This window comes from Mastigoproctus giganteus, chromosome 10, assembly GCF_048544385.1.
Source record: "Mastigoproctus giganteus isolate SK-2022 chromosome 10, ASM4854438v1, whole genome shotgun sequence".
Taxonomy (NCBI): Eukaryota; Metazoa; Arthropoda; class Arachnida; order Uropygi; family Thelyphonidae; genus Mastigoproctus; species Mastigoproctus giganteus.
This window is the reverse complement of record NC_143584.1, coordinates 221,373,372-221,399,522: the sequence shown is the minus strand read 5'-3', so window position 1 is coordinate 221,399,522 and position 26,151 is coordinate 221,373,372. Positions and strand designations below refer to the sequence as shown.

The 26,151-nt window shown below is 34.7% G+C and overlaps 1 protein-coding gene across 1 annotated transcript in view; it reads left to right on the top strand.

Annotated features, from left to right (window-relative positions):
- The window catches only part of pic (DNA damage-binding protein pic), a 172,862-nt gene that overhangs the window by 58,409 nt on the left and 88,302 nt on the right, over positions 1-26,151 (top strand). The window contains exons 5-9 of the mRNA XM_090383568.1: positions 8,534-8,724; positions 17,966-18,063; positions 18,349-18,507; positions 21,603-21,803; positions 24,803-24,981. Coding sequence (XP_090239694.1) covers positions 8,534-8,724; positions 17,966-18,063; positions 18,349-18,507; positions 21,603-21,803; positions 24,803-24,981 — 828 coding nt within the window. The remainder of the gene's footprint in view (positions 1-8,533; positions 8,725-17,965; positions 18,064-18,348; positions 18,508-21,602; positions 21,804-24,802; positions 24,982-26,151) is intronic.

Sequence of the window (26,151 nt, the reverse complement as noted above, 5' to 3'; positions counted from 1 at the left end):
TTGGAATTTCATCAAAATGAAAAGAATTTCCTAGTTTTATCCCACCCCCCTAACAAACTTCCATACAGATGCACGTTTCATTGCTTGCAGAATGTTGAGGTAATGTTCTTGTTTATCTGGCACGATCACTAGGTCAGTGGAGTTAACAATAAATCAGTCAATACAAATGTTAATCGTATTTAGCAGTGATGGGTTTGATCCCCGGTCCACTTAAAGAGTGAGCGTGTGCTACTGCATTCATTCTCCTCGCCACTCGGATACGCCAGGCCTTAAATCAGTGGTTTTCAACCGGGGTACACCTTAGGGTGCTGCAACAACATTCCATGGGTGCCACATAATTTGGGTTTAAGTTACTTAAACTTATTATTATTTTTTAATTTATATGTTTATTTCATTATAAAAAGGTGTATAGTATCTTTTTAATTTTGTGGTGATCTATGATTGGTTTACTTAGTACTTCTATATAAAGAATAAAATTATATACTGTATATATATAATTTGTATTAGGAAATGTAATTTTTATAATTATATTATTGTAATAAATGGGGCGCCTCTGTAGCCAGGTGGGCAGGAGCAGTGCGTAGTACACGCTTCTTGATTAGACCGGGGTTTGAGCCCGTGCCCACCAAATATGGAGGATGCGGAAAGGTCAGGGAATGACCACTGCATATCCCCGAAGCAATATGGGCTTAGTTGCTAATGCTCCTAAAAACCAAATAACAAACAAACAAACATTGTAATAAATATCATACAACATATATATTTTTTAATATTTTATATATATATATATATATATATATTTTTTTTTTTTTTTTTTGAGAAAATTGAGGAGGGGTGCCGCAAAATAAAATAAATTACTTAGGGGTGCCGTTATTAAAAAAAAGGTTGAACACCACTGCCTTAAATGTTCAAATAATGTTCAAATTCATAGGAATTGGAATGTTTCCAGAACACTGGTAATGCTTTCTTTTTACTTAATCTCAGGACTGGACCAGTGAAGACTGCACTCTGTCCTTTTATGTCTGACCTCCACTCCAAGAAGTCTGTGTGCATTACATTGGATTGTACTAGTGGCCATGAATTAAAGCTATTCCAAAACACTGGATCTTCAGTGTCTAATTTCTCCAGTTGTGTTTACAGCGTTAGCACCAGTATGTGTGTTACTGCTTTTGATTAGATCCACAAAGTGAAAAGCCCAAAGACTGCAAGGTAATGTGTTATGTAGCCCTTACCTGCTGTACTATATGACACTTGCTTTAGAATGTCTGTTTAATGTGTACAAATTAGTGGATTCTTAGTAGCCAAGTATTCAGGAGTGGGAGTGCAGTAGCACACGCTCTTTGAGTACACCGGGGTTCAAGCCCCTGACTGCTAAATATGGTCGATCTGCCAACCCAAACTGCACCGGCATGGCAGATTATTGGTCCATTTCCCTCAACATGAATTGTTGAGGAGGCTTGCATCCTGCAGTGGATTGATAATGGCTGCTGCTTACTTTTTATTTTGCAGTGACCATTTACTTGCCCACTAATACAAGATAGGATCAAAAAGTTTCAGGACTTAATTTGTTAAAAGCAGCTGATTATCAAATTAAAGAAAAACTTATTTATTGTGTAACTTAGAATTTTTATTTTTAACCTTAGGTTAATTTTTTTTTTACTTTAGCTGGCGTTTTAAATGCATGTACACAAAGGTTTATTTTATCTATTGTTAATGGTAAGTAACTTCATATCATTTTTAAGAATGTTAGTTTTTGAACAAGATCAATAAAATTTTGCTTTCTACCAAAGAAAAATCCACCTTGGAGACTATTGAAACGTTGAAGCATAAAAAAGCTGTATCAAGTAGCAGGATATTTAAACAGCACAAGCATTATACTTGTATTTCAGGAAAGCTTTTGATACTGTTGCACATGGAAAACTACTGTACAAATTGGAGCAGTATGCCATTAAGGGCAAGTTGCTACAATGAATAAAAGGATGGTTAAGTGGAAGAAAGCAGAGGGTGGTAATCAATGGCTGCTCTTCGTGGACTAATGTTATTAGTGGAGTGCCCCAGGGTTCTATATTGAGCCCATTGTTGTTTTGTATATTTATCAATGATATCGATGAAGATATATCAAGCTTAATGTCGAAGTTTGCAGATGACACAAAGGTGGGCAGGGTTGTTAATGACAGTCTGCTACTGCAACAGGATCTAGAAAAGTTGGGCAGATAGGCTGAGAAGTGGCAACTGAAGTTTAACGTTGACAAATGCAAAGTACTGCATATGGGTAGCAGTAACCCCAGAGAAATGTACCAACTGTGTGGTTCAGGGTAGTGTAGCATGAAAGAAACCTGAGGGTAATTGTGCAGTCAGATATGAAGTTTTCTGAGCAGATCATGGGATCTTGTCAATTATATACAGGAATTTTGCTAGCAGGGAAAAGGAAGTGATTATCCCTTTGTATAAGCATTAGCATTAGTAGAGGCATTTGATGCAAGAAAGCAAGCTTATGCAGCATCAGCCAAAAAAAAAAAAAACCCACTTCCACTTCACCCCTCTGTTCGTTCAAAATACCTGTCCAGCTGAGCCTTAAACTTATTTAGGCTATCAACCTCCACCACAAGGGATGGAAGTCTGTTCCACCAACCAACCACCCACTGGCTAAAGGCAAATTTCCGCACGTCTATCCTACATCTGTCTTTCCTCAATTTGAATTTATGCCCTCTCAGGTGATTTTTCTGAGCTAGAGGAAGAATCCCATCAGCATTGAGCATGCTTAAACCATTCAAGGCTTTATACACCTCTATCAGATCACCTCGCTGGTGCCTAGTCTCCAGACACTGTAATTTGCAAAACTTAAGCCTTTCTTCGTAAGAGCACCGCTTTGTTCCATTCACTAATCTTGTTGCCCTTCTCTGTACTCGTTCCAGCAGCTCTACATCCTTCTTGAAATGAGGCCTCCAGACCTGTATACAGTACTCTAGGTGTGGCCTGACCATCGCCTTATACAATGGAATAATCACCTCCTTATCCCTGCTGGAAAAATTCCTGTATATCATTGACAATACTCCATGAGCTACTCTTGCAGCCCGTCTGCACTGCTCAGAGAACTTCATATCTGCCTGCACAACCACCCCCAAGTCCCTTTCATTCTGTACCACTGTCAGTGTAGTACCACAGAGTTGATACGTTGCTCTGGGGTTGCTGTTTCCCCAGAATAAGGCAATGGCTTTGTATAAGGCAATTGACTGGAAATCCTATCCATGGTTTTGACGATGATAGCACATTGCATTCCACTTTCCATTTTGAGAAACCTTGTCCTGCTCAATCAGCTTCAATTTCTCGAAAATCTGCTACCAATTCCTTAAATGCCGATCTTCAGGTAATTCTCCAGTGGGGCAAAGACAACTTAGTTGATTTCAACCCTTCTAAAACTCAGTCTTGTCTTATATCTCGCAATAAGGATTCTTCTGCTCATATGCTTATCTTTGGTGACACTCCGATTTCTAAGCAGAAAGATATATCTCTTTTGGAGATTACCCTGACTTCTAATCTCTCTTGGCACAAGCACATTACAAATATTGCTTCCTCTGCATCTAAAAAACTTGGTTTTCTCTTTCGCTCTTGGCGTTACTTTTCTTCCAAACAGCTGCTCACTCTGTATAAATCGCAAATCCACCCTGCTATGGAATATTGTTCCCACATCTGGTGTGGTGCCCCCAAAACCTCTCTCAGGCTTCTTGATTCCATTCAGAAGAGGGCAGTTAGGTTAATTAATGATTCATCTCTAACAGAGTCTCTCCACTCGCTCTCTCATAGACGTACTGTTTCTGCTGCATGCCTCTTCTACAGATACTTCCATGGACACTGTTCTTCTGAATTGGCTTCTATAATTCCTACTCTCTCTCTCTTTCAAAACGGTCCAAACATGTGCTGCCACCAGCCAACATCCATTTACTGTCCAACTTCAAACTCACGGAACCAACTTTTCATCTTCCTCGTTTATTCATTCAATTGCCATTTTCTGGAACAACCTTCCTTCATACGTATTTCCTGAAAATTACAGTCTACAGAAGTTCAAGTCCAATGTCAACAAATATCTTCTTTCGTCTTCTCAACCTCCAACCCAAGCACAGTACTAAGTACTATAGGTTCTAACACCTCTCGTGTTTTTGGGTTTACATAAAAAAAAAAAAAAAGACAAACAAAGAAGATATTAGACAGTAATCAGCGCATTATAGCCTAAGTTGCTGATGCACCAACAAATTTAACAACAATCCAGTCAAAGTCTTAAGTACCTCAATCTGATCACCTCACACGTGTCTAGTCTCTAGATGCTGCAGTTTGCAGAACTGAAGCCTTTCTTGGTAAGAGACCCCTTTGTTCAGCTCACCAATCTTGTTGCCTTTGTCTGTACTTGTTCCAGCAGCTTTACATCCTTCCTAAAATGAGGCCTCCAAGACCTGTATTCAGTACTCAAAATGTGTCCTGACCATTGCCTTATACAAGAGGATAATCACCTCCTTAACCCTGCTAGCAAAATCCCTGTATATCATTGACTCCCCATGAGCTGTCTTGGTAGACTGTCTGCATTGCTTGAGGAACTTCATATCCGACTACATAATTACCCCCCCCAACACACACACTCCATCCCAGGTCTTTTTCATTTTCCACTCCCCTGAGTGTAGTACCATACAGTTGGTATGTTAATTTGGGGTTACTGCTACCGATATGCAGTACTTTGTATTTGTCAATGAAAAACTTCAACTTCCATTTCTCAGCCCATCTGCCTAACTTTTCTAGTTCCTGTTGCGGAATCATACTGTCATTCCTGTCATCGGAATAATACTGTCATTCCTGTCATTAACCACCCTTCCAACCTTTGTATCATCTGCAAACTTGGACATCAAGCCTGATATGCCTTCATCAATATCATTGATAAATACAGAAAACACTGAACCCTAGAGGACTCCACTAATAACATTAGTCTACAGAGCAGTGTTCATTGATTACCACGCTCTGTCTTCTCCCACTCAACCATCCCCTTATCATAGCAGTAATTTGGTCTTAATGCCACACTGCTCCAATTTGTACAGCAGTTTTTATGTGCAAAAGCTTTCCTGAAATCCAAATATATGATATCCAAGTTATTTTTTGCATCCAGTTCATTTGTGACCACATCATAGTATTCGATAAAATTGATTGCAAGACAAGATTTCGCAGTTAACAAACCCATGCTGTGTCTGAAGTATAATTGCAACCTTGTCTAGATGATCTTGCATTTCTTCTTTTACTAGTGACTCCATTATTTTCCTTGGAACTGAAGTTAAACTGACAGTTCTATAATTACTCATGTCACCCTTTGATCCTCCCCTTTGTGAATTAGGGATGCATTTGCACATCTCCAGTCTGTGTGGGGGACCTCCTCCGAATCCAAGGATGCTCTCATAATTATGGCTAAGGGTTTGCTTACTTCCTTTGTTGCCTCCCTTAATATAATTGGATAGATCCCATCCACTCTAGCTGCCTTTCTTATATTTAAGTTCAACAATTCTCTTCCACTTTTCTCTCAGTTATTCCAGAGTCATTTAGCTCTCTTTTAGAGTTTGATAGACTTCTGTCATTCCCTTCCCTAAAGCATTCATCATGTGTGAATTCAGATGCAAAGTACTCATTCAGTTTGTTAGCAACCTGAGCAGGATCATCAATCAAACCATCGATATCAAGTGGACCAATTTGATTCATACCCATCCTTCTAGTGTTTACATAAGTAAAGAAGTCTTTGCTGTTTTTCTTTGCATCCTTCAACAAAACCTTTTTTTGCTGACTTCCTTTGTGACTTGACTAACCTTATAGTTAAAGAGGCCTGTGCACTCTGGATTCATTATGGTGAGTTATTACATAGCACAGAGTGAAACGGAAGACAGAATAAATAAATGACAAGTTTAATATTAAATTGTAAAATACATATATTAAATACATACAGTACAAATAGCTTTTGGTTATTATGGTAACCTTCATCAGTCAAACTGACAGTTTAGGAACATAGGACAAAGGGGCATGTAGTGCCAGTCATGTATAGTGAACTGCATGATGTAATAGTTAACTGTTTGAAGCCTGTGGTTGTGATGTATGCCAACGTTTGTCACTCGTGAGAATGGTTGCTTCAATAATAGGGTGGACACGACATCCACTGCTTCTGTTGACTGAAGGATTAGAGCACATGATGTGGAACAACTCCAACTAGGCACGGCACCAGTAATGGTGGGACTGATCGACAACCACAACATTGCGGTGTGGGTCAGTGTCATGTCGGGTTGACCAGAAGTGCTTGGCAATGGCTGAGTGTTCCATGTCCGCTAAGTGGATGGCTCTTTTGTGTTCTGAAAGACGTTTGTTGAGCCATCTCCCAGTTTCTCCAATGTAGCAGCTGGTGCAGTCACCTCAAGAAATGCAGTAGAATAGTCCACTTTATAGTAAGGTGGGAACTGGTGTTTTCACTCTAGAGATGAGGGATCACAATTTACTGCCTGGGGGCTGTACACACTTTATCCCATGTGAATTTCAGAACCCTAGAAACCCGCTGTGATAGGGTTGGGTAGTATGGGATAAAGGCGCTTGCAGTGGAGTCATTACCTTGAATGTTCCTGTTGGTTGCTATATGGTCATGAGTCTGCAGGTTACACCTGTCAAATCGACTCCATTTACCAACAGGTGCACAGCACAGCCATGGGTTTCCCAGTTAGTTCAGTCACGGCAAACATAGCGATGGAAGAATTGGAGGGTCGTGCAATTACGAATGTACCAGATCCCATTGCCTTTTGGTGTCGCTACGTGGATGATGTGTTTGTAGTTATCCCCAGAGATTCGGGCGACTGGCTCTTAGACCACCTTAACTCTCTGTCACCTTTCATAAAATTTACCATTGAACTAGAGTCGGACAATACCCTATACTTAGACACCCTTGTCCGACATGAGGGCACACGTTTGAAGACAACTGTCTACCGCAAACCAATGTGTGCTGGCCAATTTACCAACTATTGGTTAGCACACGTGCGCAGCCATCTTCTTGGCACTGCACGGACCTTGTTAACCCGTGCCTGGACCCACTGTTAACCCGTGCCTGGACCCACTCTAGTTCTGTGGATGAGAGGTGCACTGAGATCGGTAAGGTCAAGGCAGATCTTGCGAGGTGTGGCTATCCCACCCTTGATAAGTACCCTTGACACGCGTAACCTGCAGACACATGACCATATAGCGACCAACAGGAACATTCAAGGTAATGACTCCACCGCAAGCGCCTTTATCCCATACTACCCAAACCTATCACAGCAGGTTTCTAGGGTCACTGAAATCACATGGGATAAAGTGTGTACAGCTCCCGGGAAGGAAATTGTGATCCCTCATCTCTAGAATGAAAACACCAGTTCCCACCTTACTACAATGCGAACTAGTCTACCACATTACTTGCCGTGACTGCACTAGCTGCTATATCAGAGAAACTGGGAGATGGCTTGACAAACATCTTTTAGAACATGAAAGAGCCATCCACTTAGCGGACATAAAACGAATAGGCCATTGCCGAGCACTTCTGGTCAACCCGACACGACATCGACCCACACCACAATATCGTTTTTGTCGATCGGTCCTGCCATTACCGGCACCATGCCTGGTTGGAGTCGTTGCACATAATATGCTCTAATACTTCAGTCAACAGATGCAGTGGATGTTGTGTCCACCCTATTATTGAAGCAACCATTCTCATGAGTGGCAAATGCTGGCAATGTTCACTTACGTCACAACCACAGGTTTCAAGATAAAACAGTTAACTATTACATCATGCAGTTCACTATACATGACTGGCACTACACGCCCTTATGTTTTACATTCCTAAACTGTCAGTTTGACTGATGAAGGTTACCATAATAACCAAAAGCTATTTGTACTGTATGTATTTAATGTGTTTTACAATTTAATATTAAACTTGTTATTTATTTATTCTGTCTTCTGTTTTGCTCTGTGCTACGTAATAACTCACCATTGACTAACCTTCTTTGTTATATAATTGGTGGGAAAAAATGTGTAAGTAGCAAATGTCTTGTTTTGAAAAATTTAGTGTATAATTATCTCTAAACATTGCATTTGTTTAAATAAGCAATCAGTCCTGGAACTTTTTGATTCTACCTTCTATAATGCAACTTCAAATGAAAGGAATATTGTTGGAGCATTTGTTGTTAATGTGGTCTAACAGAAAAATGACATTGTGTACTTTATAGGCTCTCACATTTTCTGAATAAATTAATTTTGGATCTGAAGACATATAAAGAACTTTGATAGTTTCTCTTCACATAGTCAAAAACCATAATGTAACAATAAAAATTTTTCACGCATCCCGTTATTTAAACCTCATTAAGCAAATTGTGATCCAGAAACTTTCATCAACTTGAATACAATTCATTGGTAACAGGGAGAGATTATAATATTTTTACCAGGCAGTGCAGTATGAATGATTTTGTTATGAAAATAATTTTATTCATTTTGTAATTAGGATAGAAGAACTTACGGTGCAAGATATAGAGTTTTTATATGGCTGTCAGACTCCTACAATTGCACTTATTTATCAAGAAACTCAAGCAAGGCACGTTAAGACATATGAAATTTCTCTGAAAGATAAGGAATTTGCAAAGGGTCCATGGAAGCAAGATAATGTAGAAATTGAAGCATCAATAATAATTCCAGGTACTTTATAAAATTAGAATTTTACTTTATTTAAGTATCAGATTAGGTTTTTTATTTAGGTTTTTCGGTTATTAGTTTTTTTTTAATTTAGGTAACAGGTTAGGTAATGTGTACGTTGTGTTATATTTCGGGCACATTTTATTGTCAAACATTGTATCTCAGAGGTGAAAACATCTGTGCTATACTGTGCTTTTTAGGTGGAGTGTAGGTGGTAATATGGAATCAGAATTTGGCCTGATAAATTTTAAAATTTACAAAACATTACATTAAAAACATACAGAACATAACATTAAAAACATACAAAACACAACCAACATCAGGTGGGTCAGAGTTTCGAATTGAGACAGTGTGAGCTCCATTGGGACTGGCCCACCTTCCCGTGGTGTGGACGCATACCCAGAATCATCTGTCCAGGTGACTGATGCTTCTGGATAGCCAAGCGGCCAGACACAACAACAACAGAACACACACACACACAATACTCACAAACATACACTACTCATTTCTGGCCCTTCTACAGTGGTACTGTTCTTCACAGAGATAAGAGACGGAGATGAACTGACATTCTAGGTGCCGCCCATTACAAAAACACGTGCTCAGGAAAAGTGTTTACCAAAACTTTGTGTTATGTTCATATTCATACTTCTGAGGTGAGATAAGTACACAGGATACCTGATGATATCTAAAACGCTCATTTTCATATTTAGATTTCCTTTTTGGGTGAGTTGTGGGTGGCGATATGGAATCAGAATTGGGTTTGATAAATTTTACAGAACATAACATTAAAAACATACAAAACATAAATAAAATGCACAAAGCATACTAATTTATGTATATATAGTAAACTCCCATTGTAACACTTTTGAAAGGGGTGGCCCGAAAGAGCACTAGCATTATAAGTGGGAAAGTGTTAAAAGCAGCCCCCCCCCCACCCTTTGGAGGCTATTTCCTCAATATTTTGGAGACAACATTGATATTTTTTCTTATTTTATATTTTCAGTGTTTATGAAGCAATGGTTTATGTGTAAGTTGAAAACATACATACTTAATATACTGTGCTTTTTTTGGCACACACCTAATTTTACATTCTGCTAAAAAAATGAAAATTTTTAAAAAGATTTTATTGAATTAAACTAAACATACTTGTGGTATTAACATAATAATAATAATGAAATTTATTGATGAAATATTGAACACACACAAGACACTAATTGCTGTATCAGCAAGGAAAGCAGATGAATAAAGTTGATTTAAAAAAAAAAAAAAAAAAAAAAATCTGATGAGAGCATACAGATGCAGTGTTGACTAGCTGACAGTGAACAGTTCATCCACCTTCAAAGGTTTGAGTTAAATATGAAATAAGCATCACCTTCACTGGGAACAACTTTTATAAAGTGAAAAAAAAAAAGTGCACAGTTAATAATTCCTAGAATTTAGTCCCTTTCCCAAAGCAAAAATTCAAAAGAAAAAAGGGTTATATCCAGGTTTATTCTTTCTTGGGACCTTAAAAACATAAAAAGGTGATATAAGCAGGAAAGTATTTTAAACAAGAGTACTATAGGTATTAAAAAGTGAATGGCACTAAAAATGAACTGTTATAACACTCCCACTGTAATAATGCGAGTTTCTCTCTCTCTCTCTCTCTCTCGGGGTAACTCAAAAATTTTTTTTTTTGGCTGGTGCAGCAAAAGCCTCAGGCTTCCTTGCCCCATGTGGCTAATAATAATAATAATAATATATTACTTGCTCTTTAATGAATTGAATTTAAAATCTTTTTAAAAGTGCGAAATGTAAATTTTAACAAAAGTCTGTTTATTGGGAGTCAAGTTTATACATTCTGATAGACATGATTAAGACAGTAGGTGGTTTACACATTTGTAAATGTGCCTAATAATTTTAATAAGCTAAATAAATTATTAAAAAGATTTACTTTTCTTTATGAGTTTCATCAAGAAAAGTAAATCATCATTTAACTTGCAGTTCCTGCTGTAAGTTGTGTTTACAGCAGGAACCGAAACAGAACTTAGAAGATATTTCAATGGTCATAAAAGAGAACATACAGTATTTTGTTTTTTCTCTCTGATTATTACCAGATATTGTATTAATAAACAAAAGCAAGGCCATTCATCTCATTAGCTGCAAATTAAATTTGCTTTATGGAGAAAATATTTTAATTAGTAATAAATACCATCAGACTGAGGCAGTTACATCACTGGATCCCATTCAGATGAAAAGCTTGTTTTGTTGGACCCTGTCCGTTACTTCTGAAATCTGCTAAATTAAGATGCATACTGTACATATATGTGGTTCAAATTATAATTTGACATTTTTATGCCAGAGTTGTTTGTGTTATATGTGAAATAATGTTAGAACACAGAGAATTTTAAAAAAATTTTAAATGCTGTATGGCAGAAAAATATGGGGAAAAAAATGAAAAATTGGCATAAAAAGCCCCATATATACATAACATTTAAATGCATTTATACTTAAATATTTATGCCTGTGCAAATTGATACTTCTGAGTTTGATTGCAAGTTAAATGAAGAATGTAAAATCTAGTTACAAATCAGTTTTTAGCTGCTGGTCACTTAAATGATGTTCACAGTTTAGTAAAAGAAAAATAATCTCAGACTCAAAATTGAATCCCAGCAGCTTTCAATAATTAAATGTATATTATTTTAACTAGTTTTTCTACTTTTTTTAAAAAAATTTTTTATCGTTTGTTTTTTTGCTTATTTATTTTTGTTATGTAAAACAAGTCTGTTATATTTTATGGAATTACTAGTTCAGGCAGAGGCTTGCTAATACAGGATTATCCATTTAGTAAGCAACTTAGTAGTCAGTGGTGCATACCAAGATAACTATGGCAACAGAACAATGATATCATTGGATATGTAGTTAGATTTTTAGATTGGGGCAGAGGACATTCCAGTGAAGTATTTATTAATGCCATGCGTAATATGGGTTTTCCCAAAGAAGAACATGTTTATTTTGGAACATTACCTTGCATTTAAATAATTTTTGTATTTTCAAGAGACATTCAATAATAAATATTAAAATAGGCTAACATAGAATGAGAACATTAAAAACTGAATGTGTGCTATTCATTATATTAAAAATAATAAAATTTTATTAGTATATAAATCTTTCATTTCCTCTCTCCTGAAAATAGTGGATGATAAAAAATTTTCAAGTCCTGATTTAAATTCAGCACATTCAGATCTACTCAAGTTACCTATGTCAAAATAAATTAGTGATTCAAAGAAATCTGTCAATCAATTACATTGACAGATTTACAAAACAATGTAGAACAACAAAACAAAACAAAATTTCTTCAAGATTTTTGTTTTATTGTTCATTAATTATGGCTAATAGTTAACATTAATTATGAGATGGATTCTGGTGAAGATAGAATATATTATAAGGTTACGTTGACAGAAGTATAGTAAAGGGTATAGGAGTGTGCAGAGTGATTAGTTGCGATTTAAATTAAAATATTGGGATAAATGCTTTAAAGAAAGATAAGAACTGCTTAATCATGCTGTAAAATACTGTATGTAAATTTCCTTGAACTTCATATGTCTAGAAATTACTTATAGCATGATTTTTGCCGTGTACTGCAATGTTAGTAAGCATCTGTTGAATCTGGGAACTTCTAGCCAAAGAATTGCAGTGTAGTCAGATATATGAAAATGTGGAGTGTACTTGTATACCTGGCATTTAGTTCTCATATATAGTAGAGAAGTAGGTTTTCAATTCAGGGATGGAGACAATCCAGACAATTTTTGTGGGGTGAGCGAAGGCAGTTTTTCTGATCAAGGTTCTTTCATAGCCTTACAACTATCTGTGAAAGAAAATAAGGCATCTACAGGTGATGTTAAACTCACGATGCTTTTGTTTTTAATATACTGAACTAACTGAAGCCATTTAAGAAATATACTGAGGAAGTATAAACACTACTTCTTCCTCTTCTTCTAGCAATACCTATGAGAGCCTAATACAGACTGTCCAAAGAAAAGCCTGGCCAGTTTGCATACCTTAATCACTAATAGCATTATCCTTCTCATAAAAATAGTAAGTAAGATGAAGTTTTGAAACGTAAAGAGAATAATCTAATGTTTTCTCAAGTTTCACGTTATCACAGGCTGTAATGCCAAAACTGTGTACAGTAAACCCCCGCTATTTGCGGTATCTGTATTCGCGATCGCCGATTTAATATAAAATGAAACCTAAAAAAAATGTGAATTTTAAAGCGCCGTGAACATTTTCCGCCATAAAAAAACATGGGCGTGCCTAAAATCATCTTTCCCGGTCAAAACAGCGCTCAGTGGGTGGGGGGTGAGGGGTGACAAAATCGCGAGCATGGATGTTTCTTGCTAATCCTTGTTCAGCGTGTGTTATGCGCTTGCCATGGGAGGTTTATACGCTTATAAATTTAATAAACTTAATTTATAAATTGATATGCTTACAAAAGTGATAAATCTACCGTTTTAGAGTGTAAAACAGACCTTTTTTTTTCTAGTGTGTTAATGGAAGAAAGTGACTTTATTGTGGACAAGTTCTTTCTAACCCGTACAAAAATATGGCTACGAATAACAAGGGAAATGTGAAAATATCAAAGAAGGTGATGACATTAGTGAATAAAATTGAGTTATTAGATAAAATTTCTAATGGTGAAAGTGTCTCCTCAGTGGCAAAACATAAAATCAATGAGTCAACGGTATGATCAATCAAGAAATCGGAAGAAAAAATCTGCCATAGTGTCCATGAAAACGCACTAATTGCTTCAAAAATTTGCTCTGTAACTCGTGATGTTAAATTAGAAAAGGCTTTAAATCTGTGGATAGAAGACCGAACTCAAAATAAAATTCCGTTAAGTTCACTCATCATTCGTGAAAAGGCAAAACTCCTTTATCAACACTAGCGAAACTGGTGATAGCACTGGCGGGATAAGTTTTTTTTTGCTAGCAAAGGCGCTGGTTTGAAAGATTTGTTTGAAATTTCTAATAAATATTACATTTAATATTAAATTGTTTCTTATTTTCATTTCGATGCCATATGCTTGCATTTCATTATGTACTGTCTATGTACATAGTCATATTATGAAGGTACATATAATACATACATAGACAAAATTTTAGACTAGTTTTTCTTATATATTTCATACTTTGGAACGGAACCCCTTTATTACTATGGGAGCCATAACTCAGTATTCGCGTTTTCGGTATTCGCGACATTTCTCAGGAACGTAACCCTTGCGAATAGCGGGGGTTTACTGTACCCTACTTAAGTTAACATGTTAACATTAATTTAATTTTATCATTTTTAATCTAAGCAAGGATTTTTTTTTTTTTTTTTTGTTGAGCCTTTTTCAGACTCTTTTTCTGACTCTTTTCACAAACTTTTAGAATGGTGTAATAAGTGCATTCAATCAGGTGGTGATTACATTGAACTAAAATAAAACTATTTTTGAACTCCACTTTGTGCTCTTTTTATTGTGCCAGTCTGAAAACTTTATCGCCACACTTTGTATTGTATAGCAGACTCTCGATTTACTGGGATCGGATTAACCGGAACACTAATAACTCGAAATTTAAAAAAAAAATCAACCAGAAATCATAAAATTCAAGTAATAACTAGAATAAGTATAAACAGATGTTTTGCGGCATTATAAGTCTTCATTGGGAGATTAGTGTGCCTATTATCTTGCAACCCCCCCCACTATCTTCACACCCACCACTCAAAAAAAAGAGACCAAATGTTTAGTTTGTTTTAGTGCATTGTATCTATTGTTGTGTTCTGTCGCACTGCCAAAGGACAAATTTTGTTTTGTTATGTATGTCAGGGATGTCTGATTTTTTTTTTTATAGTAACTTTTCTTTCTTTTTTTTTTTTTTTTTTGTTTAGAAATCGCGAAAATGATGAACAAATGCAAGAGTTGTGCTTTCAATTAAACAAAATCTTGAAATTATTCAAAAGTTTGAAAACGGTGCATCTGTTAAATCTCTAACGAACCATTATAATGTTGGTGACCAAATCATACGCAACATTGTAAAAAATAAAGGGAAGCATCATTTTGGACACGTGGGTAGTGCATGGTAAGTTTTTTCATTTGTTATCTATCGCCATACTTTTTATATAGGTTGCTGAGCATTTTTCGATACAGTAAGTCCCCGACTTATGTTACGTTATTTATATTTTTTTTTATATGACTGAAGATTTCAGTGAAGGGGACACACATTTCACCATAATGACGTAAAAACCCACAGAATTCCAGCTATCGGTATTATCGCAAATGCAATAGGATCGAATTTACTGTCCATTTATAATAGATTGCGCTAACAGAAAAGCCCAATAACCCGGAAAGTGCAAGCCGTTTTTATTGTTTTATGGCAGTGACCTCCAGAAATGAGCTTTAGTAAAATGTCAGCTCGTGTGGGGTAATAATAGTGAGTTTTCGCCTTAACCCTGTTCAGTTCTTTTCAGAAAATTTAATTTTGACTGTTATCATGGTGCTGACTAAGAGAATAAGTGACAGCAGTACTAGTAAATCTATCAAGAAAAGGAAAGTGATCGAGTTGGGTCAGAAAATTAAAATAATAAGGATGTGTGAAAATGGCCAAACATCAAGTATCATGTGGAATTCAGATTTGTCAGTGGCAACAGCGAACGCAATAAAGGAGAAAGACAGAATACAAGAAGTGGTGAAGAGATTGGTACCAATGAAGTCAACTATAATAACCAGGGCTACGAAATACGTAACAGTTTTTACAGTACAATAACGTGCGTTTTTTTCTTCCTTTTATGTTTTCTTTTCTTTTGTGCCACTCTGGCTACTTCACCACTGTCCCCAGATAAAGTTTTTAATTGAACTAATTAAAAATATATAACTATTTTTCTTCATCCTTTTGAGGATATTATGTAGTTTTTGTAATTTTGGCATATCAGGGATATAGTAGCAATATTTTATTAGTCATTCCCGAGTTATGTAAACTTGACTTATGTAAGAAGTCCTGGAACGTATCTCTTACGTATGTCGGAGACACTATTTTTGGATTAACTGGGAAATCGATTATCCGGGAATTTTTTTTTTTTTTAACCATTTATCCTGGAAAATCGAGAGTCTACTGTATATAGTATATTACATTAGACTAAATGTATTACTACGACAAAGAGTAGTGAATAACTCATAGACCTACCTAGTTAAATTTATGGGGTACACATATGTAAATTTGTTAGATTATTAAAGAATATATATAGGTAGTATACAAAATAATATCATTGTATACCCATAATCTGGGTGAATTTTTTTCAGTGGTCAACCGCCAAGATTGAAAGGGAAAACAATGATGAGTTCTCTGTTTCTGTGATTATCAGTATATACAGTAAGGCATTACCAATTACCAATATATTAATAGGGCCTAAAAGTTAAGTAATAGTATAAGGTTTTAATTTTGTAAAAATTTTTTATATATATGGTAAAATGTATTCATAGTGCACATTGATTATTGTTGACATGACAGAGAACGAATGAGATAAAATCAAAAGCTATTAGTTGACTTACATGTCCAAGCCAAAAACCACATGTGAACTCTTCTCTGTAGACAAAAAAGAAATGGAAGAGTAGATTCAGTGTAAGCGATCTTTAGGGAAGACTGAGAGCTTGGACAGTGGCAAGCCCCTCTGTTGGCCATGATAAAATGTGTGTGAATGTAACCCAATATTAAGTTCCGTCATAATTAAACTTAGCGATAGCAAAGTAGTGCAAATGGCCGAACCCCATAAAGGCAAAGATGTAGCAAGATGTTTAGAAATAGTTTCTTCTCCACCAGTGATAAATCTAATAATTTTGAAGAAATAAAAATGAAGATTATAGCATAATTAAAAGTGGGAGCTAAGATATAAGATAATTCTATATAAGATTTGAGCCAAGGGTTGCTAGCCTGTTACTGGAGAACAACTTTCAGCTCAAAGTATTATCTTGTGTGTATATACAGCCACTCCCCGACTTATGTAAGGGTTGCTTTCCATGGAACTCTACGTAAGTTGAGTTTTACGTAAGTCGGAATTTCTCTAAATGCTTATGCAGCACTCGCAACTATGCAAGCTGAATTTCATTGAAGCAAAAAAGAAATGTTACATGTAAATAGAATTATTTATTCAATTTTTTTATCTCATGTGCAGGAAAAATTACAAAAATTTCAAAATTATAAAATTACAAAAAGAGAGAGGAGATAGGCATAACATCAGCAAGTTTTAGAATTAACTCTCCAGCTGATAAGCACGTCGCTGCAGAAGTTGAAGGCTGTGGAGATTTAGAAGGGTTTTTTCCCAACACATCACAAAATTTCTCTGCAGCTGCAAAACTGGCACTGGCAACTTCCTTACTTTAATGTTTTGGAAACCAGTGCGATGCTTGAACCTATTAAACCACCCGTAGCCTGCCACAAACTTGAATAGCTTTTCCATCTTCAATATAGCACCTGAACACTGTTTTGTTATCACTGTTGATCTTAAATACATTGATCCTTTAACATGTTCTTTTATACATGCACTGTCCTTTAAAATAGTATTCACTGTTGAAGCAGCAAGACCTAATTCTGTGCAGTAGATGACAAACTTTGTCATGCTTTGTACTTCTTAATTAAAATTTTCAACTTCCAAGGTCTTGAAACAAATTACCAAAAAAAAAAAGTGTTGTTGGGTTCACATTATGATATTTTCACGATACCTCCATTTATTCCTATGGGATGCAAAATACATTTCCACAATTTTTTTTAAGTTTGTGCCAGCCAGCAAAAACTTACATAAAGTCGAGTATTACATAAGCCGGGAAGTTGCTGTATATTCTTTCACAATTTACCTACTTGTATTCCATAAATTTAATTAGCTATGTCTGTCGTTATTCACTGCTCTGAGTCAATACTAATACATTTAGTCCAACATAATATGCCATATATTACGTTATGGTCTTAGTGGCTAGTGCCATTGTTGTACAATACATATTGCTGTAACAGTACATACAGCAATGGCACTAGCCCATAATTCCATATAATAGTCACCATACTATCTACATCTATACATATATGCTACACGGACAGACAAACGCTGAATAGTCTAATAAGCTAGTTTAGTCTTTCAAAGACTTCAGTTTGACAGATCTATAAAAAGGCCATTTTTTGCTTAATTATTAGCAGCGATTTTTACATACATTTATTTATTTTTATTTTTTTTTTTTCAGTTCCTGAACCTTTCTGCGGTGCTCTGATTATTGGTCAAGAGTCAATCACATATCACAATGGTGATAGATATATAGCAATAGCACCACCTATGATAAAGGTAGGATAGAATTTGTACTGTGCCATAATAACTACATTTATGATAATGAAAAAAAATTAACTGCAATGTCACTTTTTTTTTTTTTTTTAAATGGTTGCTGTTGAAAAACCTGAATTATCTGAATGATATACCTATATAATGTGCTAATGACATTTTGAATATGTTAGCCTTCAGAACGTAAGGTTTCTACGAGTAAGAATTATAATTTTTTCTTTTTAATTTGATAAAAAAAAATTTCTTTTTTATTTTATAATTGATTTTTTTCACCCTTTTCTTTCATAAAAGCAAAGTACTATTGTCTGTTATGGTAAAGTTGACTCCAATGGTTCACGATATTTACTTGGAAATATGTCAGGCAGGCTCTTCATGCTACTTCTAGAAAAGGAGGAGAAAATGGATGGTACAATAACTGTAAGAGACCTAAAGCTGGAACTTTTAGGTGATGTAAGTGATTTAGTATGTTTTACATATTAGTATTAGGTGATATTGATTTGTTGCATTTTTTTAGTTAGCAGAATCTGTTTTATTTGATAATGGTAAACTGTCTATATGCATTAACTTGTTAATTTTTCAATTTGAAAAATTCCATTTTAAAATTGTTTCATTCTAAATAAAATTTTTCTTTATTTATTTTGAATAATGTGTGGAAACTGATTTATGGAAACAGTTTCAAACAGAATGGCATTTAATATTGTAATTGGATATTTAACTTAAATATTAGGTGTGGCAATAAAGTTCCTGGACTGGTGCAGTAAAAAGAACAAAGTGAAGGTGCTCAAAAATGGTTTTATTTTTTATTCAAAGTAATAAGATTGAATGCACTTATTAAAACCATTCTAAAAGTTTTTCAAAAGAGTTAGTGAACGTGTGTGTCCAAAGAGACGATGTTCAGTTTGGGTTACATTTTTCTTTAAGTTCTCAACATTTTGAAATCTCTTTCATTTGAGGGCAGTTTTCACTTTCAGAAAGAGGAAGAAGTCTGCTGGTGCTAGATCGAGGCGGATGGTTGATCTGTATAATGTCATATTTCATCAGAAATGTCTTCACAACAAGTGCAAAATGGGTGGGGGCATTGTCATGCAACAAGAACTAGCTGTTTTCCTCTTGAAATTGCAGCCTCGATAGGCTTTGGAGTACCTACAGGTGCTTTAATAGTCTTTGAATATTTACAGGTGCTTCAAAGACTATTGAAGGGCAAAGGTCAATGCTATGTAGAATGCAGTATTGACTCTCTTCCCTTCAGGTACAAATTCCTTGCGACTCACACCATTTTACAGAAAACACGATCAGCAAATCTTGATCCTGGACTTCGTAAACAAAACATTTTGGGCCTTGGTGATGATTTTGAAATCTACTGCATGCTATAGCACTTTGTCTCTGGGTCATACTCAAACACTCAACACTCATATCTGGTGACAATACAGTTGAGGAAATTAGATTGTATTGACATGTCTGGATGAAGTCTTTGCATGATAACATTTTTGGTTGCTTCTGCTCATCTGTGAGGCTGTGTGACACAAATTTTGCACAGACCTTCCTTTTTTCCTAAATGTTCAAGTATAGTTTGATGAATTGTTTTCTTATTTATATACAATTCATCACCATCATTCTGAGGGTCAAATGGCGATTTCTAGGCAATTTCCCAAAATTTTGCAGCTGTCCTCATTTTGAGATATTGACAGACACCCACTTTTTTTGGGTCATTGCAAAAATCCTCACATCTATGATTGTAAAGTTTTTAACATTTCATATGTTTCTGTTGCAGGTTTTACCAGTTTAAAAGCAAAATTTGATATTTGTTCATTGCTCCATTGCAAAATCATGATATGAAACATTAACATTACTAATGAAACTGGTTATTTGCAACCTCTCAGCCTACTGGACAATCTCTGCACTGCTATCTGTTGGTTGTTATTTAAACTACAACATTCAACTTCCATTTATTTTTAAACTCATCAAACATGACCTCAACAGCATCAGTTTGGGAACTTTATAGTCATACCTTGTATGTTAACATGCACAAACTTTTTTACCCTTGTAGGGGAGAAGGAGAATTGTAATTCCTTTCCTCCTATTTGCCTGTATAATGCATGCATATATTATTAATATAAAATTAAATGGTTTTAGTAATACAAAAAGCTACCAATTTACTGAGTTCTGTTTGGGAGAAGACGGAAAAATATATAACACAAATATCATTTTCAATTTATTTTTCCAAGGACAGCATCACAGAATGTTGAGTTATTACTTTTCATATCATTATACAGTATTTGTTATCAAGTGATTATCAAGTTTTTCAAAAAGTTCTATTTAATTCTTGCACTTATGGATTTTCCTAACAGTATTTTGTTTTCCTCCTTAGTATAGTTGGTATGATGTTCACCTACCATTTGGAAAGGTTTGAATCTCATTGAATACTGGCTAAACTTTTTTATGCATATGCATTCAGCCCCTGTATTAATCAGTCTCAGAGGGAGAAGTAAGAAGGTTTTCACTCAGAAAAATGGCAAAACTAACTTTTAGGATGCAGAGAATTTAATGAAAAGGTATTATAAATTCTTTTTTAATGGGTGCAGCAGCAGAAAAATGGCTAACCATCTCAACAATAGGAAATAGGATAGGCTAAGAATAATATGAAATATTAATATTATTATTATAGTGCCCAACATCAATTCATTGGCTAAAAAAAATGCCATTGTTGTTATAAAATAGAAATTCCCAAACATTTTTGTCTTTAAGGTGCCTATGGAAGTTCTTGGGTATATTCATAAGTACTTGTAAATAGAAGTTAGCATTTGTCTGTACTAAAGCTTTTACATGGAATCTTGCAGAACTGCAATGAACTAGTCTTTTTATTTCTCCATGAAATCTGTATTTTATTATTATTTTTTATTTTTGCAAGGGTCACTCTGAAACCAATTTCTCAATTTTTTCCTTAGGTTCTACTTTAAGACTACCAATTTAAATTGTATATTATGTGCTTTAAGTATTTACAATTATTTTTCCACATATTCACTGCCATCTTATATACATTATCTCCACTAGGGCCTTCATCCCCTTCTCATAAACATTGTTGTTAACCTTTAAGAGCCACTTCTTGATTTCCAATATTTTTAATAACCTGCATTCTTAATATTAAAAAAAATGGATTTTTCACAATTCTTCATAATTTTTCATAATAGATTGAAAATAAAGGTGGCATCAAAAAGTGAACTATTTTGAATTATTCCTTATTGATTTTTAAGGTTATAAATGGGGTAACATTTTATTTCATTAACTGAATGCAAAAAAAAAATTAGTGACATGCCACAGTTATGGGTTAAAGTTTCACTTAGTTTAAAAATTAAGGGTCACATTGTAGAAAGAACATCAATTGAAACTTGATTTTACTGTTTTTGTTTTAAATAAAGAAAATTTAGTTGCCATTTTCTTGTTGGATATATAATTATTTATTGATAAATGAAATTATTTATTCATAAATATGAAAGTAGTCATATTCATCATTCATCTGTGTCCTTTGTATATATTGTCTTCTCCAGATTACCATTCCGGAATGTTTGACCTATTTGGATAATGGTGTTGTTTATGTTGGTTCAAGACTTGGAGATTCACAGCTGATCAAGCTAAATGTTGAACCTAATGAACAAGGTTCATATGTTGAAGTAATGGAAACATTTACTAATTTGGGACCCATTGTAGATATGTGTGTTGTGGACCTTGAGAGACAAGGGCAAGGACAAGTAAGTATTAAAATAATTCATACATTATTTCTATTATACTTTTCAGTTTGACCTGGAGAGAAATGGGAGAGCAAAGTCTGTAGAAAGCTAAATTAAGAGAATTGCTTATACTTGTATAGTTAAAAAAATGAACATTTTTCATCTTGGAAAAATGATTGCTTCTTGAATAGTGTATTCAAGTCTGGATGTCTCATTTCAGGAAGGATATTGGCATGCTTGAAAGGGAACAAAGGAGGGTAACTAAACTAATTGTGGATGTAAAGGTGTTCTTTCTTGAAGTGACTTCAGTTCTGTAAGCTACAATTTTTGGAAACTAAGCATCTGTGTTGGGATCAGATCGAGGAACCTAAGATCTTAAAAGTTTAGCAGACAATGATGGGGCATATTTTCTTTTTCCAGGATATTGCAAATATAGATTCTTATCACAGAAAGATAATTGTAGACTGGATTTAAAAAACTGCCTTAATCAAAGAGTGGAACCAATTACCACTTGCCCTCGTAGAGAGTTTATGTAGGATTTAAAGAGTAATTAGATAAATATTTGATAGAGGTAGACAAAATATGAAAGTAGAGATCATAACCTTTTTTCAACAGTAGATACTACATAAGGCTTGCATGCCTTGTTTTGCCACACTAATACTAAATGTAGACCCCCCCCATCTAAAACCGAAAGCATTTTTTATACCTCTCCTCTTCTCTCTTTTTATTTCTTTCTTTTTTTTTTTTTTTTTTTTTGTATTTCTTGATTTAATGAATTGTATGGGGATACTACTTGTCTCCGGCTAGCGGCCTCTGTAGCCAAGTGGTCAGGAGTGGGAATGTAGTAACACACGCTCTTGAGTAGACTGGGGTTCAAGCCCCTGACTGCTAAATATGATCGATCTGCCAACCCACACTGGACCAGCGTGGCAGATTATGGTCCATTTCCCTCAGCATGAATTGTTGAGGAGGCTTCTATCCTGCAGTGGGTTGATAATGGCTGCATTTAACTTTTTTTTTTTTTTTTTTTTTTTTTAACTGCTTGTCTAGTAAATCCAGTTGTCCATTAAACTTGAAAGAAGTCTCTTAAGTTGCCAGACTGTTATGAAAAAGTGTTGTGCTGTGAAATAAGATACATTAAATGTAATTTCTGCACTTATTTATTGTGGGTAGAATAGCTTGAAATGTTTCTGTGCTGTATAGTGGCAGTGACTAAAACTTATTGAGACTGAAAAGCTCTTGATGTCAGAGCTCTTGTCATCTGAATTTTGCTTGAGGTACAAATGAATCCCTACTGATGTCAGGCATGTTCATCAGGCTGCTTGGGGATGACAATGTGGAAAATCCTGACTCCTTGGCACTATCCTTTATTGTGAAAATATTTTAATTGATAGGAAATACCATCAGACTGATCCAGTTATGTCACCAAATCTCATATGAATGAAAAGCTTGGTTTAGTGAACACAGTCCATTATTTTTGATGTTCATTAAATTGATATGTTAAAGCAACAGTATACATTTAAAATGAAGTTCTGTATGCGGAAGTTAAAATAATGCTTAATAGACTTACTAGGCACTTCCTTGTTTAAAAAGAATTTCTGGAATGTGCAACAGCGCTTCTTGTAAGATTGAAACTTAAGGAAATGCTCAATAATGAACACATGCTCCTCATGGGTAGAATGCATGCTGCACCTCCATCTTAAAGTAAAATTAATTAAAAGAATGTTTTAATGTATAGTTTATATACATTGAGCTGTACAACTATGATGGTGGCAAGAAGAAAACTGTAATCTTTGTTATTATGTGTGAGTAAGTGAAAAAATATATAATTTTTTGGTTAAGTTTTTTATCTTCCATTCAAAAGTGTTTTTTTTTTTTTTTCCTGAAGAAATTCATTTTTATTCTCTCTTGGTCACTGCATGACCATGTATACAGTGGTGCCTTAAAGGAAGACATACAACATCTACATTGAGAAATCATGCGTTTTGTGTCATTAACGATCAGTATATTTTGGTTTCAGTGGTGTGAGCAAAAAAGGATTACATGTATGCTCATAGCACCATTTAGAGGTATGCATTCCCTGTAATTCTGCAATTCTTGGGAAAGCAGATAGAAATGTAAAATTTAAAGGTGACATATATATTATGCATAGCAGATTTTCTTTATAATTCCATTCAATTTCATTATAATGATGTGTAATTGTAATTGGCTTCAGTAGATTCTCAAATAAAACAGGCTATTCAAGTTATAGCATCCAATCTGGACTTAACATTTTATTGTAGATGTATTTCAAATTATCCTTACTAAAATTCATGTAAAACTCTAGATTGTTAGATAGGGAATGGTAGCAACTTTGAAATATGTAGCATTTTGAATAACCCAACATCAAATTAACAATGATATACTGTATTAGCAATTCCAAAAGAAGCCTAACTTGTATACTTCCAGAAGTGACAGAAGCATTGGAATTGGTTTATACAGTGTCGGAGAAATCTCCTTGATGCTGTATATACCAATTTCTGGGAAGGAGATCCATCCAAATAGCTGGTGAGCTTCTTCATTTTCCAGATATTAGTTCAGTCCCCAAATTTTTTGATCACACTTTTAATTGACCTGAATACCCTACAAAATCTTCTGATCTGGACTGTTTTGTGTAGAGATACTGTGAAGAAGGAGGAGTAATTATAAATCTGGTATGCTACCAGAGAACACTTCTTTGTGAGAGGTGATACAATAGGAATTATGTATGTAAGTGTGTGCTGAGAAAAATATTGTTTATGTATGCATTCTGCTATTGAACTTTTGAAATTATCAAAATTATCCACTAACTTTGTAGAAAATTTAGGCTTAAGTTTACTCAGTAAATCACTGGAGATAAAACATCTCAAAATGTTAATACATAATTTTGACTTGCATTTTAGCATGTTTGTTAAAGAGCACCAAATATTTGTTAATGTCTGCATTAATAAGATCTTGATAAGTTACTTTTTATTTTGTATTAATTGTAAACTTTTCTGCAGTTAGTGACATGTTCAGGTGCATACAAGGAAGGTTCACTGCGAATTATCCGAAATGGCATTGGCATTCATGAACATGCTAGTATTGACCTTCCAGGCATTAAGGGAATTTGGCCATTAAAAGTTGATGCAGGAAACTTGTTTGACAACACTCTAGTTCTCTCATTTGTGGGACAGACAAGGTATAGTTTTATATTTCAAGTTTTTTGAATAAATATATAAATGTATTTACTTTTTCTTTTTTTTTTAATTCCAAACTTACCAAATTTAACAATATATGTTTAAAAGCCAATACTGAGTGGTTTTTGGAATAGCCAATATGCATATAACATCCCAAATCCAGCTTTCCAAACACCAGACATTTTTAAGGTTTTTTTTTGTTAAAAATTAACATTTCAATTTGGCACAAAACATTTTCTTCGAGTAGCATTACTAAATGATGGATTGGTTTCCCAAATAAAGTTATATGGAGGGGTGAGATGGGAGGGTTTTTTTTTTTTTTTTTTGGCTGATGCTGCATAAGCTTGCTTTTTTGCATCGTATGCCTCTACTAATGCTAATATTAAAGTTAAATATTATTTAACTGAAATGTGACTCAGTTGGCAGCTTGCAATCTATTAAATTCTATGTTTTGTAGCTAGCAGACTTTCAGCTGCTGTAAATAAGCACGTTGTGGTCTTCCACACTTACAATAGAAAGTCTGTTGGCTGCCAAGCTAAGTTAACAATTAATAAAATTTATTGCTGTTTCTCTTATTTCATTCAATGGTGTCAGCACATAATCACCTTATGCAACTACTTTTTTTTTTTTTTTTTTTTTTTTATACTTTTCTCTCTCTCTCTCTCACTGTATATGTAAACACTTAAGTAAAGTTTGTTCTGATGCCAGCTATGTCGTGCTTCTAATCAGTTTGTCATCCAGTTTATGTGACATTTGTGATATTCTGATTGATGATGGGGGAAGGCAGCCTTTACCAATTTATTGATAGGGAAGGGTGTTGTTTTGGCTTGCATTTATAGATTTCCAAATAGCTACAACACAAATTAGAGCAGTTGCCATCCCATACATTTATTTTATTTGGAAATAAATATTTATTGATATTAGTTTTTAATAATCTTTATCAAATTTTTATTAAACTTTATATGTGTTAAATCTTTATTGCTTTTTTAATTAAGGGAGGTTATCACATCCCTGTGCTGTATTGTATGCATTGTGCTGAAAATGATAAACTCACAGAACAAAGTTTGCTTGATGGCTAACAGAATAATCATGGCAAACTTTTCTCAGATGTTTTATTATGTCCATATTTGTTACTTTTGCCTTTTTAATAATGTGCCACATAATGCATTAAG